A 20,350-nucleotide genomic window follows, 5' to 3' on the forward strand; every position below is an offset into this window, starting at 1 on the left:
AATAGGGCCAGTGATGGTCGAGTCAACCCCTTAATGCCCGCCTGTTTCTTAAAGAAAACTGTATTGTTACCTGATGATTGGCTCAAATTCTTATCTGCAAATCAGAAAACAGCCACAGTCACTACTGACATGTCTAGCCCTCTGTGAACAAGGACGACCTATTTTGTTTCTCTTGCTTTTTCCTGAAAACCAATTATATCCTTTACCTCAGGGATTCAAATTCAAGCCAAATGGATTTAATGATCTCAGCCCAGCCCCCCACCCCAGGGCAGCCAACCCATGTCATCAAATCTGACGAGATATAATTTGGTACAATTAACAGTCTATTTAGGAGCAATTTAGGGTGGAGATAAAGCAACAAGCATGCAATGCCCTTGCCCAAGCCACAGAGGGTGCCGTGGAGTCTTGGTAGGAGAGTTTGGTTGTCACTTCCGCAGTCCTGGAGGACTTCTCCGTGCTCTGGCCTCCTCAGTGGACAGGTTCACCTTTCTGGAAGCTGGCTTTCCAGGGAAATGAATAACCAAACAAATAGAAGGCTTAATTTAATACCAAAGGTGGGGGTGGGGGGAGATCTCAATGGAGAATGCTTAAAAAGAACGCACAATGTTTTTAATGAGAAAAACAACCTTCGGTACAGTTCGGTTTTATTTTAACACACATATGTACACAGGGACAGTCAGCACATTTAGAATCTGTTAAGTGGCGTCATCAAGAGGCATCTCGAGAGGCAGACGTTTTACTTCACGTGCTGGACGCAGTGAGTTCAATCATCATGTTTTCATACAGGTGTCAGGACGCAGCACCCTGAGCTTGGACATTACCAGTGAAGCCACGCGTACGCCTCTACGTTTACAAGGACAGGTCCAAGTACAGCGCCAACAAAATCAATAAGACACCAAAAGCGCACGCCGGGAGGACAATATAAAGTCGACCTCAGTGCTGAGACGTCTGAGCTGTGATGAAGTTTGCAGCGGTGGTTGTTCAAAGAGCCAAGGAGAGATTTGTGGGAACAAGAATGCAAATGTTAGTGTAGCAGTTAGAGGTGACTGTCTAACCAGCAGATGCCGTCCGCCTCGGCGTCCTACGACAGTCACGCTCTGCTCGCCAACAATCACGGCTGTCTCTGCAGCCGGGGTATGTGGCTGGCCGAGCCCCACTGCCCAGGTCCTCACAGCTTTCTTCTAAACTTCCGTGGGGCGTGCGGTCTGTTCTTTGGGGGTGGCCTGCCCACAAATCTCACACCTTCCTTCTGACGCAGTGAACATTTTGTTTTTTCAAAAAAAAAAAAAAAATCTCTAAAGTATACCTGTACGTCATCATTCCAAAGCAGCTTTGTAGTCTAGAATAAATTAATCTTCATTTCAGTTCATAAGGTAAACATGTGCTGGGTATTTGCACTGAAGACTCGGGAAACCACTGGAAAAATGAGAGCCCCTCGGTGTTCTTCTCAGGCTTTTCTGTCTATATTGGACACAATAGCTCACTCACCAAACCAAGTCTACGTTGTATAGTTCTTAGTTTCTTCCTGGGAAGCTACATATATGATCTTTATAAATACAATGTACATGCATGTGGCAGGAATTCACTTTTGAGGACTACCTAAAGTCTAAAACCAAGGTATAGGGTGGGTTTGCCATCAATAGACATGACATACTTCTTATCACTATGAGAGAGGTGTTCTGGTGGACTTGATTTCCTAACGTGTTCTTTAGAAATCTGTTTCAATGAAGTGACAGCTGTCTTTGTTCCTGGACTGAGATCATACTTTTTTGTATAAGAACTCTGTCAGCCTAGGTTTTTTTTAATCAGATGCTCCCTTTACCACTTTTGGTTTCTTTGTAAACTTCATATTTTTTTTTCTGAATTTAATAAATCACTTTCTATTTTTGTATTTAATAAACCATTTTGCCTAATTAACCAACCAATCAACAGCCAACCAGCCAAGTTCCCAACTATATACATATCAAGGTTGTTAGGAGCAAGTCATCCAAAATATTATTTTATGGATTTTTTTTCCCCATTATTATGAGCAAGGAACCAGCATAATCTGACAGAAGGAGAAGAAAGTGCCCTAGTTAAAGTTTACTTAGAAGTGGGATGAACACCCTCGCTGCAGTGCTTGTTCAGACTGACTGAGCCCCCCAGGTGTACATACAGCCGGCCCCCCCAGGTGTACATACAGCCGCCCCCCCCCCAGGTGTACATACAGCCGGCCCCCCCAGGTGTACATACAGCCGGCCCCCCAGGTGTACATACAGCCGGCCCTTCGTGTACTCTGCCATTTCATACCAGGGACTTGAGTACATGTGGACTTTGGTATCCTCGGGGCTCCTAGAACTGATTTCCCGCAGACACTGAGGGTGACTGTATACTCCCAAATGCCTGTGCCATAATGATTTTCTAGGACACTTGTTTAAAAGAAATATTGTCTTAGTTTTCCTTTAACTGGTCAGTAGTGGTTTGAAGGCTGAATTGTAACTATAACATGATAGCTGACATATGGGAACTGCAGGTCTGTGAAGCTTCTAGAAGGAAGGGGTAAGCTCTTTCTTAAAAAGATCTGTAGCTATAGACACAAGAATCTTCTTTTCAGGTGTATGCTATGCTTCCAAACTTGGATCTTTATTACAAAAGTCCATGTCAGAGATTAGTTCTGGTGACTGGATGATTATATTAACTAGATCTCAGTAGTGATGATTTTGATTTTCAGCTACTAAATATAGCATCACTTGAACAGGATATGAGCATTTTGGAAGGCTGGGTGTCCAGGAAACTATTCTCCACGAAAATCTGTGTGTGTGTGTGTGTGTGTGTGTATTTTCTCATTAATCTTCAATTGGTTAGTTGTTAATAAAGAAGGTAGTGGCTAAACCCTAGGAAATTGGATTGAGTAATTTCCGAGCAATCTCCCAGAAAGGAAAAAAAAGAGAGATCATGTAAACACAGAATCCTTCTGGTAAACGATAGCATCTTTTAGGAAATCCAAAGGAAAATAGTATCAATGATTAGGACTGCCACACGACCATAAAACCCAGTGTCGGAAGGACCAGGTGCCACCTCGGCTGGATGCGGGGTTCAGCGCTCGGGAACTGCTCATCTTCGCTGGCAGTGCAATCACAGTGGTTATTGATTTTCGGGCTCCCGGCGCATGGAGCAACAGGACTGCCAGCCGCCCCTCCTGCTGCGGGGGTGGGGGTGGGGGGACAACCTGGGGACAGGGCGGCGGGTCCTGCGGGGCCGCGGGCTGCCCCAGCCCACGGGGGCGGGGGCAGGAGGACACAGACCCCGCTGCCCCCATGACCCCGGCGCGGGGTGGGGGGTGGGGGCCGAGGGAGGGGGGCTCTGGACTTGGAGACCTGGGAGACGGAGCTCACGGGCCGCAGCCCTAGACCATGAAGCGGTGCTCCTTGCCGTCATGCGCCATGAGGATGACGTTGCGGTTCGAGGTCCAGATGAGCCGGGCCAGCCGCAGGGCGTTGTGCGAGCCGGGGGAGGCGGGCTGCACCGGGGGCACCTGGTAGGTCTTGATGCAGCGCAGCTGGGGTGCCGAGTTCAGCATGCCGATGCTCCCCAGCAGGGACGTGTTCATCTGGGGGAGACAGGGACGGGGGGCATGCGAGTCACTGAAGGAGCCGCTTCCCCTTCCCCGCCATGGAGAGGGGTCCAAGGGACACAGCCCTGCGGTCACCTTCTCCGTCACCGGATTCAGGGTCACCTAAGGGTTGATTCTCAACCTCTGAAGGGCTCCTTCCAGTGTTATTTGAAATTGGTCTGATGCTGTTACAGAAAATGCATAAATCCAGAGAAATTTTACCTGCTGGGTAGAACTGGACAGCAGGAAAGCCGTCCACTTTTTTTTTTTTTAATGGCACTACCTGCTGTGGCAGGGTTGTTCCCATTTTTTTTGGCTGCGCAGCATGTATGATCTTAGCTCCCCCTCCAGGGATGGAACCCGGACTGCTTGCACTGGAAGTGACCTCCGGGGAAGACTCCCCCCCAGCCCCATTCATTGTTATGAAGGGAGCTAAGCGATACATTTTAATAAAATAGTTCAATCAGACAGTACTTGGAAACTGCGGGTATTTCAAATGGCAGGCTTTTCTGGTTCTTTAGTAACACTGCTCCCTGCACCCCCTGAAGAATGAGCCCCAAAGACAAGTCTGAGGACTCAGTTGGAGAAAATGAAGTGAGGTTAAGCAGCAGAGTAATGAGTGAGGCAGATCAAAACTCAAAACTCAACCCTTTCCCAGCTCTGCTCCCACCACACATTCCCTCCTCACCTGCTTTAAACACATTCAGTTTCTGGAAAGCTCTAGTTTATTTTGAAGGAAAAAGCAAGAATCAACCACCTCTCAACACTGCATGTGCCCACTGCTCTGCTGCTAAAAAAGAGCACACTCTAATACCTCATTTGCAGGGTGTGCTCCATCAGTTGGTGATTTCTGCCCTTTTCTGGGGGGGCTTTTCTGGCTCTGACTGGAATTTGAGGTTTTCTTCATCCATTCACATGAATGGAAAATAATGTGGAAATTAAGACTCATGAACAACTGTGCATTCAGGTCAAAGTGCTGAATGCTGACTGGCAGTTATCTAAGTGAACTGTCATTTGAGTGACTGAGTCTGATGAAACCTTTAGCTTCTAAATATTACTTAACATTTTTTTGGTATTCAGCTTTTGTGCTACTGATATACGAGTCACGTGGCAAGCACACTGACGGTCAGGTCAGGAAGGTGGTCTTGGAAACAATACTTTTCTTTGCACTGATTTGTGCGCCCAGTTCTCTCCAGCAGCACCTCCGCCTGCATGATACTGGGAGTTGTGGGGAGCATGCAGACGACGCTCCAGTGTGTACGGAGGGCTGGCACGGGGACCTGGGCAGCTCCTGGGACGCGGAACGTGTGCTACCGCCCTGTGTTTGGGTCACTGCCAAACAGAAGCCGCTCCTTGCCCCGGCCCTTCTCAGCAGCAGGACGGTGTCAGGGGGTGTAAATCACACCATCTCTGGCAGGACGCGTGCAGGCTCCGCTGACATTTTCACAATTTAAATCATCTTGAGTAATAACCCTTTTAAGATGACTAATGTTACTGATTTTCCTGCATTAATAATAGTGCCGAACACAACACAGAGGTGAAAAAAAATCACTAGTGTACGAGGTCACATTTTAAAACCAAATGTATGATTATCATTAACTCTTTCTGTTAAGGGACAGTTAACATTTCAAGTCAGGCAGTACCTTCCGGCCATCTTCTAAGGGGCTCTTTCCTTGTGTTCTTCTCTCCCTTTCCTAGAAACTCCATAAAAGATAAAAACCAGGGCTTTATTGCTTTCTGGAGATACCCTAATAGTTTAAATATAAATAATGATGAAGCTTGATTTGCTAGTTCTCACAGGTACAAAGAGTAACAGAACATCATCATTTACTTCTCTTACAGAACAGATCCAAATTATCCTGAAAGCCGCTGGTTAAAATGAACTGGCATCAACAGGCATACTGTGCTTTTTAAAAAAAAATATAATTTCTCAGTTGATAAATAACTACAAAGTATTTTTCATTCTTTATGGATTTTCTATGAAAATGTGTAGGAGGCTTGATTTCTGCTGGTGGCTCAGAATGCTAGGGGCATCCAATAGGCTCAGACACAGCCTTATTTTTTAATTCCTTCCCTTAGCTTTAGCCACGGACAAGAAATAGGTTGAAGGCAAAAGAGGACAGGAAGAGAATATCTTATTGGAATGCGACGGATGGAAAGATTTCCCCCCCAAAACCCATGATTATATCTGGGTTCTCCTTTTTAAAAGTTGAGCCATCCTTCAAATGATTGATGGATGCCTTTGGGAGGGTCTAACAGCCTTCCCAAAGGTCAACAAAAGAGTCCAAAATGCAGTACTTGGATGCAATCTCAAAAACGACAGGATGATCTCTGTTCATTTCCAAGGCAAACCATTCAATATCACAGTAATCCAAGCCTATGCCCCAACCAGTAACACTGAAGAAGCTGAAGTTGAACGGTTCTATGAAGATCTACAAGACCTTTTAGAACTAACACCAAAAAAAGATGTCCTTTTCATTATAGGGGACTGGAATGCAAAAGTAGGAAGTCAAGAAACACCTGGAATAACAGGCAAATTTGGCCTTGATATACGGAATGAGGCAGGGCAAAGACTAATAAAGTTTGCCAAGAGAATGCACTGGTCATAGCAAACACCCTCTTCCAACAACACAAGAGAAGACTCTACACATGGACATCACCAGATGGTCAACACCGAAATCAGATTGATTATATTCTTTGCAGCCAAAGGTGGAGAAGCTCTATACAGTCAGCAAAAACAAGACTGGGAGCTGACTGTGGCTCAGATCATGAACACCTTATTGCCAAATTCAGACTTAAATTGAAGAAAGTAGGGAAAACCATTAGACCATTCAGGTATGACCTAAATCAAATCCCTTATGATTATACAGTAGAAGTGAGAAATAGATTTAAGGGACTAGATCTGATAGATAGAGGCCTGATGAACTATGGACAGAGGTTCGTGACATTGTACAGGAGACAGAGATCAAGACCATCCCCATGGAAAAGAAATGCAAAAAAGCAAAATGGCTGTCTGGGGAGGCCTTACAAATAGCTGTGAAAAGAAGACAAGCGAAAAGCAAAGGAGAAAAGGAAAGATATAAGCATCTGAATGCAGAGTTCCAAAGAATAGCAAGGAGAGATAAGAAAGCCTGCCTCAGTGATCAATGCAAAGAAATAGAGGAAAACAACAGAATGGAAAAGACTAGAGATCTCTTCAAGAAAATCAGAGATACCAAGGAAACATTTCATGCAAAGATGGGCTCGATAAAGGACAGAAATGGTATGGACCTAACAGAAGCAGAAGATATTAAGAAGAGGTGGCAGGAATACACAGAAGAACTGTACAAGAAAGATCTTCACGACCCAGATAACCACGATGGTGTGATCACTCACCTAGAGCCAGACATCCTGGAATGTGAAGTCAAGTGGGCCTTAGAAAGCATCACTACAAACAAAGCTAGTGGAGGTGATGGAATTCCAGTTGAGCTATTTCAAATCCTGAAAGATGATGCTGTGAAAGTGCTGCACTCAATATCCAGCAAATTTGGAAAACTCAGCAGTGGCCACAGGACTGGAAAAGGTCGGTTTTCATTCTAATCCCAAAGAAAGGCAATGCCAAAGAATGCTCAAACTACCGCACAATTGCACTCATCTCACACGCTAGTCAAGTAATGCTCAAAATTCTCCAAGCCAGGCTTCAGCAATACGTGAACTGTGAACTTCCAGATGTTCAAGCTGGTTTTAGAAAAGGCAGAGGAACCAGAGATCAAATTGCCAACATCCACTGGGTCATGGAAAAGGCAAGAGAGTTCCAGAAAGACATCTATTTCTGCTTTATTGACTATGCCAAAGCCTTTGACTGTGTGGATCACAAACAACTGTGGAAAATTCTGAAAGAGATGGGAATACCAGACCATCTGACCTGCCTCTTGAGAAACCTGTATGCAGGTCAGGAAGCAACAGTTAGAACTAGACATGGAACAACAGACTGGTTCCAAATAGGAAAAGGAGTACGTCGAGGCTGTATATTGTCACCCTGCTTATTTAACTTATATGCAGAGTACCTCAGGAGAAATGCTGGGCTGGAAGAAGCACAAGCTGGAATCAAGACTGCCAGGAAAAATATCAATAACTTCAGATATGCAGATGACACCACCCTTATGGCAGAAAGTGAAGAGGAACCAAAAAGCTTCTTGATGAAAGTGAAAGTGGAGAGTGAAAAAGTTGGCTTAAAGCTCAACATTCAGAAAACGAAGATCATGGCATCTGGTCCCATCACTTCATGGGAAATAGATGGGGAAACAGTGGAAACAGTGTCAGACTTTATTTTTCTGGGCTCCAAAATCACTGCAGATGGTGACTACAGCCATTAAATTAAAAGACGCTTACTCCTTGGAAGGAAATTTATGACCAACCTAGATAGCATATTCAAAAGCAGAGACATTACTTTGCCAACAAAGGTCCATCTAGTCAAGGCTATGGTTTTTCCTGTGGTCATGTATGGATGTGAGTTGGACTGTGAAGAAAGCTGAGCACCGAAGAATTGATGCTTTTGAACTGTGGTGTTGGAGAAGACTCTTGAGAGTCCCATGGACTGCAAGGAGATCCAACCAGTCCATTCTGAAGGAGATCAGTCCTGGGGGTTCTTTGGAAGGACTGATGCAGAAGCTGAAACTCCAATAGTTTGGCCACCTCATGCGAAGAGCTGACTCATTGGAAAAGACTCTGATGCTGGGAGGGATTGGGGGCAGGAGGAAAAGGGGACAACAGAGGATGAGATGGCTGGATGGCATCACCGAGTTGATGGACATGAGTTTGAGTGAACTCTGGGAGTTGGTGATGGACAGGGAGACCTGGCGTGCTGTGATTCATGGGGTCGCAAAGAGTTGGACACAACTGAGCTACTGAACTGAGCTGAACTGAACAGCCTTCCTGCCTCAGAACAGGGCTACATGAAACTCTGCAGAGTACAAAACAATGATGGTAGGAAACAGCTGGAAAGATAAATATTCTCGTGTTAACTATGATTTGTTGTTCTTCAGCCCACCCTTTCCCTACAATCTCTTCAAATAAGAGAGGAACCCGGAGTATTGAGGGTGGGTATGAATTTTCCCAATAAGGTCCATAAAAGAACCATCACCAACAACAACCAGTCATTCTGTTATTCAATACTAACATTTTCTTGACCAGAGACTGGCTACAAATTATGCTAAATTAAAGGCAATCTCAGTCTTGAATGAAAACTCCATGGAATTATATTTGGTCACCTCAGCTTTTTTCTTCACTTCCAAGAAAATAAATCCTCATCATGAACAATTCAAATCATAAAGAAAAGTATAAAGAAGAAAGCAAAGATCTCCTGAAATATCACTTTCCAGAGATAATCATTAACATTTTGGTAAACCTCTTTCTAGATCTGGAAGTCTGTGTCCACAGAAGGAGAAGTAGGTTTCAGGAATTTTACATAAACCAGCTCATATTAAAAGGCAGTTGGAGGAATTTCCCTGGTGGTCCCATGGTTAAGATTCCATGCTTTCAACGTAGTGGGTGTGGGTTTGATCCCTGGTCAGGGAACTAGGATCCCATATACCGTGCAGCCAAAAATTTTTTTAAATAATAATAAATAAAAGGAAGTTGGACAACCTGCTTTTTTCATTCAACAAAATGTTGAGGGCAATCTTTTTATGTTAATGACTACAGATTTACATCATCCTTTTAAAATGGCTGAACAGTAGTTTGGAATGGATGTAGGATGGAATAAATGAAGAACAAATGAAAGCACTACACATCTAATTTATTATTAGCATTTCTGGAAAAGGATACTTACTTGTTGGAGGGTGGTGGTAAAATTTAGGTGAGAGATTTATGGTTGTATTTCATTACAAAGCTCTCCTGGCTCAAATACCAGTGGATACACTCAAGTGCAACATTCACATAGTAGGAATATGTTGTTGGAGAATCGAAGGGTTTGAAAGATTGCCAAATTACATCATTCAGCAGCTGAGTATGTAAAGTAATTAAACAGCAACTGTGGCATTTCCTTTCCCTTTAAAAATAATGCTTCACAAAACCAGTTCTGAGAAGATTGTTTTCTGAATGCATAGACACACACAGATGTAATTCATCAAAACAGGAAGTGCTTTAATGCTACTCTCAGTGTAAGTAATGCTGCATCCAGACCTCTTACTAAGTCTCACTTGAGCAATTATCCAACTAGTATTTCTCATTAACACTCATTTCTCAGCAAAGATTTTAATAGCTGATGGCTTTTGTAAGGCTCTGTATTAATAAGGCTTCATTAAGTTTTCAAAATATATTGCAGTACATTTACTGGAATAATATAAAAGTATTATCATCTATCACTAGACCTAAACAATATGCATCTAGATAAATCAGCCAAGCCCATTTGGGTAGAGCAGTGGTAGATCCAACACTGCTTTTTTGACTCTCTTTAATTCAAATAAAAACCCTGCTATGGTCCTGGAAGAGGTTTTATTGTATTTTCTTGAGAAAGGTGAAATGACGCTTCTGTGTCTTCTCCTAAGTTTTAAGACCAAGCTGGGTGTAATTTAAGTAGGGAAGAAATGGTCTGCGTTTTAAATTCTGACACTGGGATCGGAGGCAAGAAAGATGTGGTGTTGCCTGAGTTGCCTGGGCGCTCTGTCTGTTCAACACCCACCCCTGCAAGTAACACAGGGTGGCCCCTGGAGAGGATGTCTGGACAAAGGCAAGGGGCCGGGCCCTCCGAAGGCAGAGCCACATAGACGCCCAGGGTGAAGTGCATCTGGTGAAGTCCAGGGGCAGCAGCACAAGCTGAACTGGATGGAGCAAAGAGGTTATTTCAAAAAGATAGCATCTACAGAATGATCTTGATCTCCAGCGCGAGGTATATGCTGACTGTAATTCCATCAGTGAGCTAGGCAGCAACTCTGATAAAAACAGAAAAATATTCAAGAAAGGCATGAATATATCCAGACAGAACCCTCAAGATCTAGATAAGGGGGAAAAGGTTTACACCTTAGACATTCAGGAAAATACCGGGGAAAGTTTCACATCTGGTAAATTTAGGAGCTATTATATGAGGAATTGGGCTTCCAGGCGGCGCTAGCCATAAAGAACCTCTCTGCCAATGCAAGAGAGGCGGGTTCGATCCCTGAGTCAGGAAGATTCCTTGGAGGAGCGCATGGCCACCCATTCTAGTATTCTTGCCTGGAAAATTCCATGGACAGAGGAGCCTAAAGGGCTATAGTCCATGGGGTTCTAAAGAGTTGGACACAACTGAAGCAACAGCATGTATGCATGTATATAAGGAATTATATTTTCTTAGCAGGAAGAAAAGTTGAACAACAAAATGGAGATCTGTTTTTGCTTATTCCTAGGAAGAGAGCACAGAGCAAACACAAAGCCCTGCGGAAGCAGCGACCCGCGGCGGCTTGGTTCCCGCCCCCAAGGCTTAGCCGGGCACCCAGTGCTTCCACACCAGCTGTGCGCCCTACGGAGGGAGTTTCACAAGAATGCGCCTCGGGAATTCACGAGAACGGGAAGCAAGGGGCAATGTCTATCGAGGGCGTCAAAGTACAGCTGGCGTCACAGAAACCCCTGTTAGCAGAAAGGAACAATTGGCAGGACACTGTCTGAAGAACCACTGTTGCAAGAGTTCAGTTTATGGACTCGCTGTGGAATTTCGCTAAAATAAATATGAGTCCTGCGGTTACCCAATGCGAAAAACAAAGACTGGGTGACATCTCTAAGGAAAAGAGTTTAATAGGAGCCAATTAATATGCTGGAGATATATTCTGGAGGAAAGGATAATGAGAAAATAAACTGGAAAACTAAATTAGATGAAGAGTAGGAAAAGCTCAGGACAGATTTGGTAGCTGTCATGCTTTAATGGCATGCTGTTAATGAAGCAATTTATTGTATCTGTTTTACATTTTATTAGCTATTGATTTTTAAAAAACCATCCTCAAGTTGTGAAGTCTTGTTTAAACTTTTGTTTAATTTTTTTTTAAAGCTTTTAAAGTGATGCACTGCATCTCATAAAACATTTTTGCATCCTAGGATAGGCAACAAAATTTTAAGTTAACTTGGGGGCAGGGTTGGTAATGTTTAATTTTTTTGTAATTATCAGGAGTAAGGTACTTAAAAAGAAGATGGGATGGAGATTAATCACTGAGGATGAAACAAGTTCTATTATAAAGCTCAGTTGCTTGAATTAATTAATATTCATTTTAATCATCAATAAACAGAGGTATCCTTGTGTACTGCCAGTCAGTGGTACTCAGATTTTTGAAAATGTTTTAATAGCTTGGGAATGAAGGGCATCATGTGCGAAATTCAGAACACAAATGAAAATGGGATAATACAAATGGAGCATGAAGTTAATATGAGGCTGCTTCTCCCTTAAACTCTAGGCCCTGTTCTCTGAATGCCTTGTGTAAATTAACAGCCTGAGCAGAGGTCTCCACTGCTCCGCCCTGAACCCTTCCAGGCCCCTCACTTACCTTAAAGGCACCTCCTTCTCCCTGAACACCCACCCCTCCCTGCCTGAATAGCTGGCCCTTCCTCAGCACCACCATGCCTCAGCTCAGGCGGTTCTGCCTCTGTGAAGCCAGCCCGCAACCTCACTCCCAGGTTCCCCCAGGACTGTAGGTGTTTATTCACTTGTGTCTCCCTCAGACTGCAAGCCGTGTGAGAGCAGACCCCACCTCTTTCTGGGCTCCCAACTGTGTGCTCAGTAGACCCCGCGTGCTGGCAGCTGGCCCATCATCAGCAAGCAATAAACACTCGGTATTTGTTGAAGGGAGGGCCGTCATGAGGAGGCCTTGGTGGGCAGGTCAGCAGGGAGCCTCCCCCAGCAAAAGCGGATCATGCAACAGACGTCAAGACCCTGTAGCATCTACGCTTACCTGCCAGAAAGAAATGTGGCTGTCCGTGTTCGAGTAGGTGGCAAGATACCGTCCATCCGGGGCAAAGGCCACTGCAGTGATTGGTCCCTTGTGTCCATGGATTGTCTGAAATAAAATTACGAGTCGTTCACTGTATGCACGGCACAGAACTATTGCACCTAAACATGCAAATACATTCAAAGTTGAACAATTATGTCGTGGATACTAGAAACTGGTATGTTCTTTATTTATAAACTTGTTGTTGTTGTCCGGTCGCTAAGTCATGTCCGGCTCTTCGCGACCCCGTGAAGTGCAGCACGCTATGCTTCCCTGTCCTTCACGATCTCCCTGAGTTTGCTCAAACTCATGTCCACTGAGTCAAACTTAGCTTAGAAAAAGAGGAAAAGCAGCTGAAGTTCTCTCACTGATTCATCCAGGGGCTCTGACCTTGTTCTGGGGAGTCCACCTGCTTCCTACTTGGGAGGATATAGCATGAGTTCAAAGGAAGAGCAGATATTAACAGGCAAACCAATGTGTTCATCCATTTATGTCTATTTGAGGGAAGAATTTTACAATTAATTAGGAAAGTTAAAAAAAAAGTTAAAAAAACGGATCACCAAATCTGTCCAGGAACTTCATCTATAATGAAAAAAAATAAAGCTCTATCATATAACATCTCTGCTCTGGAAGGAGTCAAAAACAATCATTTCAACCCTTTAATAATTTTACATTTTTCACATTTTATGCTTCATTTCCCACCAATTACATTATGTTTAAATGCATATGGCCACAATTAGTACACATCCATGCACGCATGTGTTGGAGGTTTGAACACACATATAAATCAAATGCCATTAAAAACAAGTTAACAGGGATCATTTTGAGCCTCTGCCAAATAGCTATCATTGATTTAATCATGAATTAAAAAAAAAAGAATGATGTGGTATTTTAGACTCGCTCTCTGAGTAAAGGTCTTTACTAACAAAAAATTACACTCATGTCTAATGATATTAATAGTTACCGAAAATACTGGGATACTAAACAAATTAGCATAATATTGTATTAATGTATCTGCACAAACTATTAAAGGCTGTATGTCCACTACATGAACCAATATTCAGTCCGGTTACAACTGGAGGTTGATCACCTCTCTTGGTCTAGAAAGGATGGGGAAATATATTCCCTTAAACTAAGGCAAACCTGGAAGGTTTGCTTCCACTTGCATCTTGAGTCTCGGTGGGAGCAAGTTCACTGGCCGATTCAGCGCCCCCTCCCGCCCTGCCTTCCACACCCAGACTGTAAATTTCAGTAGGTGTCTCCTCACAGTTCACATCTGATTACGAGGAAGGGAGAAAGGGGACGGGGATGGGGGACAAGCGTGTCCCTCTGTGCTTTCAGCTTTTGCTCTTTCCTGTCGTTAGACAAGGTGCTGTGGGGAGCCAAAATAACGCCTGCTTTCCACACTCAGGGAAAGCGCTGGACTGGCGGCTCCGGGCTCTGGGCTGGCAGAGGACGCTCTCTGAGTCAGCCTGCCTGCCCTGCGTTCAGGCGCCACTGCTCACTGTGGGCCCTGGGACAAGTTACTTATGCTCCTTAACCTTGAGCGCACCCATGCCAACAAAGCAGAGACAATGACCATGACGGTGGTGGCGACCATGGCTGATGGTTCCTACCTTGAAGAGCTTCGTGAAGACTAAACAAGTTTGCACATGCACAGCCCTCTGCACGATGCATGGCGCATAATAATTCAATGAATACTCTCAATATTTGTGCTGCTCCTCTTTTAAAGATGACCAGATGCATATACTTGAAAGTTGCTAAGATATTAAGTGTTCCCACCACAAAAAAAAAGAAATGGTGGTTGTGTGATGGGAGGGAGGTATTAGATAACACCAGGGGAATAACCATATTGCAATATAGAAGTGTATCAAATCATCATGTTGTACACCTTAACCTCACATGTTACACGTCAGTTATATCTCAGTAATGCCAAAAAGAGACTAGACAAATGTAAGCAATCCCATAAATCAATTACTCGAGTACTCCATTTAATGAAAAACTAAAATAAATCAAGCCCTAATCACATATGAAACCAGATTATAGATATATCGGGTTTGGCCTGCAAAATGACTGTAAAATGTATTTTCTGAGCCTATACTCTAATTCATCAAACATCGTTTAAAATCAAGATTTCCAGCCTCTCCTGAAGCAGCCCAGACTGCCTCCACTCTGGCTGCCCTGGGCCCGTGTTCGCCCCCGACACCCTGGGCCAGGCTGAACTGAGGGGGCCCTGTGGCCTTGTTGGCATTCACTCTGGTGTCACCAGTCCCAGCCCTGACTCAAGCAGGTCTGGGTACACAACACCCACTGCCTGGCCCCCTTATTTCCTCTCTGGTCCCTCACAGCATGTAATGCCACCTTCCTATTAAAAATACTTGATTCAACACAGCTTCTTCGACGCTCTGGGGTCCTGGTATGCACCTAACGTGTGAGCACACTGAAAGCTCAGATAAAAGCTTGCCCTGCTTGCAAATCCCCCCTCCCCCCAAAGCCCAGCTCCGTGTAGAGGTGGATTCACCCCTCCTCCTGGAGTCTGGGCCCCTAAATCTCAACACAGAATGTTAAGCCTGCCTCGTTCCGATGAGCATTCTTCTTTAACCAGCAACCAGAATGTGCTTCAGACGGTAGTGGAGGGCAACGGTGTGCAGAGTGTAAACCAGCAGTCCCCAAAGGCTGTGCCAGCCCAGCGGCCTCCCTCACGCACCTCGCTGAGGCTGGCTAAGACGGCTCTGCAGAGAGCCAGACACGTGGGCTCCTCATGCTTCATATCATATCTTCATGTGTGTGTTGAGTTGCTCAGTCATGTCTGACTCTGTGACCCTTTGGACCGCAGGCCACCAGGCTCCTCTGTCCATGGGGTTTCCCAGGCAAGAATACTGGAGTGAGTGGCCATTTCCTTCTCCAGGGGATCTTCCTGACCCAGGGATCGAACCCGCGTCTTCTGTGTCTCTGGCACTGCAGATGGATTCTTTACTACTCAGCCCTCTGGGGAAGCCTATTATATCTTCATCCTTTATAGTATTTAAAATATCTACTTGAATACTTCTATGTCAGTTGAAGACACCCTTCATTATGTTATCTAGTGTCTCTAACAGAAGATCCTATGAATTAAATTCATCTTGGAATTGTCTGCTAGGAAAATATTTACCTTTTCAGATAAACTTTGTTGTTTTCTTTTATCATGTGACGATAAGTACATAATCTCACATGTACCTGCTTTCCTGCCAGGAAACTCAGAACTAAATTTGTGCTCATTCTAGCTGTCTAGTGATAAATACTTTCCCCCTCATTTCACTAACCACAGTCCTGTTCTCCTCTATTGTTGTTGCTGTCAAGGTTAGGTACGAAGCTTAACGGGTTAGTTTCTTTAAAGTCTGTTTTGAACAAAGGCGACTACATTTTAGATCAGAGCACATCAACACACACAAACACACACACACACCCCCACCCTGATCTGGCTAGGTGCCCCACAGGTGTGCGTGTACACACACACACACACACACACGCTCTGATCCGGCTAGGTGCCCCACAGGTGTGCACGCACACACACACACACCCACCCTGATCCGGCTAGGTGCCCCACAGGTGTGCGTACACACACACATACACACCCTGATCCGGCTAGGTGCCCCACAGGTGTGTGTACACACACACACACCCACACACCCACCCTGATCCGGCTAGGTGCCCCACAGGTGTGCGTACACACATACACATACACACACGCTCTGATCCGGCTAGGTGCCCCACAGGTGTGCATACACACATACACATACACACACGCTCTGATCCGGCTAGGTGCCCCACAGGTGTGCATACACACATACACATACACACACACACACAGGTGTGCACGCACACACACACACACACACCCCCGCCCCGATCCGCCTAGGTGCCCCACAGGTGCACACATACACACACACACACACACACACATACACACACTCTGATCCGGCTAGCTGCCCCACAGGTGCACACGCGTGCGCGCACACACACACACACATACCCCAATCTGCCTAGGTGCCCCACAGGTGCGCGCGTGCACACACAGACACACACACACACTCTGATCTGGCTAGGTGCCCCACAGGTTGTCTTTCAAAGCAACATAGAGCAAAACCACTGGGTACTGATGGCAGCATCAGCTGATGGACAGACCTGTCGTTGTATAAGAAAGCAGGTACCACTCATGGTAGCTCAGGGAAGCTCACTGTTTTTAAATGGTCTGGTACATCTGGTGAATTCATTACAATCTCAGCCTGAGAGATCTCCGGCCCTCAGTGCAATGGAAATGCTGCCACTGACTTTGTCTGGGGTCTCTGAACCTCTCCTGGACCGCTGCGGGCACCCCCTGAGCTGACTTTAGCCTCCAATGTCTTTTGCTGGGGGTCTCTGAACTTCTCCCGGACCGGTGCGGGCACCCCCTAAGCTGACTGGAACCTCCACTCTGGCACGATGCAGCTGTGTGCAGATGGCAGTGAGCGTGAAAGCACTCTGTGATTCCGCACACTCAAGGGTTTGGGATCGTAAACACTCGAGTAGAAAGAACCTTTTCCCCAAACAACAGGTTTCCAAACAAAAGGAGGCTGGGTCCACTTTTTAAATGTGGGTGAGTATCATAGCTCTTGTGATAGGTTTTGTCAGAGAAAGTGCCGTCTTAAAAAGACAGAAATGGAATATAAAGAAGTTAATCTAATTCAAGAAGTGCTATGAACAATAAAAGAAATCAAGCAATTATCCCTAGCAGGAGACAAGAATGTTGAATTGTTAAACACTCTCCCCCGCTTTTGCTTATAAAGAAAAGGAACTGAGAAGCAGGATTAATAAGGAACAACGCTCGCATGTGCCCAATGGTTTTTAACAGGCCCGTTCGGTGTGCTCCGCAAAGGAGTACAGTTAACCCTGTCATACAGGGCACAGAGACACGGATTTCCAAGATGATTTGGTCAGCATCGATACAAACTAGTACGGTCTAGAATATTCTCTTGAAAACTGCTGTCTCTTCCTGGACTTCTTGCTATTTAGCTTCCGAATGACAAATCGGAGAACCGAGACCAAAATGGAGGACTCGACTGCACCCACTTCACAGACTGAACAAGATCAAAGAGAGCATCTTGCATTAATTTCCAGGTCTCGTCACTTTTTTTAAGGGGAGGGAAAAAGCCCAGGAAACAAAATTTCCTACTTTTAACATAAATTCTAAAGCAAGGATGTCCGAGAGTAGGTACAATTTTGCTACCATAAATACCATCACAAGGGAAAGATGTTGACTGACCTGTGTATTTTATATAACATTGATTAAACTAAAAAAAAAAGAAAAGAAAGAAAGGACTTTGAACTTCACAGTCCCAGGGTCTGCCAGGCCTGAGGGGGAAGATGCTCGTCCTGCTCACAGGCCTTCTCGGGATCACAGGGCTGGCTCTGGGGAAACTGAGGCAGCTGGAATTTGAGGGGTGACCGCAAGGCCCGCTGAGCTGTGTGTCCCCAGAGGGTTGCGCATGGTCTCTGAAATTCCTACGAATACAACTGTGCCTTTGGTTGAGGCATTTTCCCTGGCCTGTGCCCTGGCAGAGAGCAAACAGGACCAACTTGCTCTCATGAGGTACTGGTACATGCGCAGCAGAGGCCCTGAGCTCAGGGTGAGAATGCATGACGCGTCCCTCTGTGTACAGAGGCAGGAAGCAGCTGGAGACGGGCCAGATATACAGGGAAGTGGGCACTGAGGAAGTGAGGATAAGCTCTAAAAAGGAGAGGTAACAGCAAAGACCTACAAATGCACACATTTCCCCGTGTGCGTGCTTAGTCGCTGGGTCGTGTCCGGCTCTTTGGGACCCCATGGACTGCAGCCCGCCAGGCTCCTCTGTCCATGGGATTCTTCAGGCAAGAATATTGGAGTAGGTTTCCATGCCCTCTTCCAGGGGATCTTCCCGACCGAGGGATGGAACCCAGGTCTCCCGCACTGCAGGCAGAGGGGAAGCCCTGCTGGTCCCTTAGTGCTAACAAACAACGGGCACTTCCCTGGGGGTCCTGGTGGTGAAGACGCCACACTCCCACCAGAGGAGGCACGGGTTCCATCCCTGGTCGGGAACTAAGATCCCCACGTGCTGCAAGGCTTGGCCAAAATATAAAAACAAATAAACACGCAACCACCAAAACCAAACAATGCTAAGTGAGATTCAGGGCGTGCTTGTGCCTGACACACCCACCAAACCGTCTCTTCCCGGCCGCAGGCACAGTCAGGAAAGGGTGGGTGAGGAAGCCGGAGCAGGGCTTGCTCAGCATGCCTTTCTGACACCCCAGCACAGGCTGCTGACTTCAGGGCTGATCGGCAGGGAGAGACAGGGTCCGGGGACACAGAGACATCGCGCTGATGGACGGCTTTGTTTGTTAGGCCAGGGAAAGGTTCGTCAAAAAAAGGGCCATTTCCAAAGAGTTGAAAAGTTAAGAATTAATTACGTTCAAGAAATAAAACTCCCTCTTTCTTCTCTCCGAAGCAACCGATTTGTGAAAACTGTGTTAGGTACTTAACGTTCACCTGCTCCAGGAAACAAACAATTTAGGCAGATGATAATATATTTTCAGAAAGTCTCATCTACAGCCAATTAGAAGGCTGGAGTAAAATTTAATCTCCACTGTGAACTGAGCCTTCTGCCGCCTTTTTGTGGGTGGGCTCTTACGGCCGAAAGACGTGGCCAACGACACTGAGAGGCCACCCGTTCTTTTCTGCAGGTGGACAGGGCTGCCTTAAAGCAGGTCGGATGAAAATTCATTTTCTTTTCAAATCTCTCAAGAAGATTCCAAACCCTCCCCTGAGGGCCCTTTTCTGTGTTTAATGGTGTGTGCCATCAGAAAAGTTTTCCTTTTTCAAATCTAAATCCAGAATGCTGTAGTGTGAGCCTGATTTCTCGGTTCCAGCCTCAGAAGAGATGAAGAATAGCTGGTCACCAAGCATGTGTTGGTTTTTTTTTTTCTTTTCTTGGCAGCAAGGCATGTGGGGTCTTAGCTCCTCGACCAAGGATCAAACCCGCACCTGCTGCAATGGAAGCCTGGAGTCTCAATCACTGGACCACCAGGGAAGTCCGTGATCACCAGTCTTAGCATGGTAACTTATCATAAACTTGAATGTTGTTACTGCAACGTGCTCCGTTTTTCCTTATTTATTTTTTATTTTTAGGATTAAAAAAATTTAGTGACTATAATATAACCTTTGCCTTTCAGAGCTCATCTTCCAACTATTAGAATAATTTCTGTAGATTTTCCTTAAACTTTCTCCAAGCTTTCAAATCATGATCTCGTTGAGCTGGATGGTATTGTAAAGGTCAACCACATCCTCAAAATGTGGGACTACAAAACCGGACTGAGTGCTGGAACCGGGCAACTGGCTGTCATCAGAGTTGCTCATCACACCACCCAGGAGGCCAATACTGTGCTTAATTTTACCACAAAACTGCAACTGGCTCCAAAAGCTGGTAAAGTTGTTGGCACACAGGTGCCTGATGCCCACAGCCCTCACACGTGTGGGGAGAGGCAGGGTCCCCGAGCCCGTGGCAACCATGGTAGACAAAAGAAAACGAGGGGCCCAGCCTCGCTCTCACTGGGGACACAAAATACAGAAACCAGAATAACTGGCCAGGATGAAAGCGGATGGGAAACGCACTCCAAACGCGCGCTGGCGCTGGAGACAGCCCAGCGGCTCTTGCTGGCTGTCCTCTCTGCTGCGGTGTAAGAGTGTTCACCTAGATGCGGCCCTTGGCGGTGCTACAGTGATTTTGAACAGAGATTTGAGGGTTGAAAATGGGCTGTTTATCTCTATAATTTGTTTTCT

General features: G+C 45.5%; 1 protein-coding gene across 4 annotated transcripts in view; it reads right to left on the bottom strand.

The window, feature by feature from the left end:
- Positions 1 to 627: 627 nt before the first annotated feature.
- The window catches only part of WDR7 (WD repeat domain 7), a 354,190-nt gene continuing 334,467 nt past the window's right edge, over positions 628 to 20,350 (bottom strand). For all 4 annotated transcript variants that reach the window (XM_006055285.4, XM_044934616.2, XM_044934618.2 and 1 more), the window contains 2 exons: positions 12,484 to 12,588; positions 628 to 3,589 (listed from right to left, as the gene is read on the bottom strand). In XM_006055285.4, the coding sequence (XP_006055347.2) occupies positions 3,386 to 3,589; positions 12,484 to 12,588 (309 nt within the window). In that variant the 3' untranslated portion in view covers positions 628 to 3,385. The remainder of the gene's footprint in view (positions 3,590 to 12,483; positions 12,589 to 20,350) is intronic.

Source organism: Bubalus bubalis, chromosome 22, assembly GCF_019923935.1.
Source record: "Bubalus bubalis isolate 160015118507 breed Murrah chromosome 22, NDDB_SH_1, whole genome shotgun sequence".
Lineage (NCBI taxonomy): Eukaryota > Metazoa > Chordata > Mammalia > Artiodactyla > Bovidae > Bubalus > Bubalus bubalis.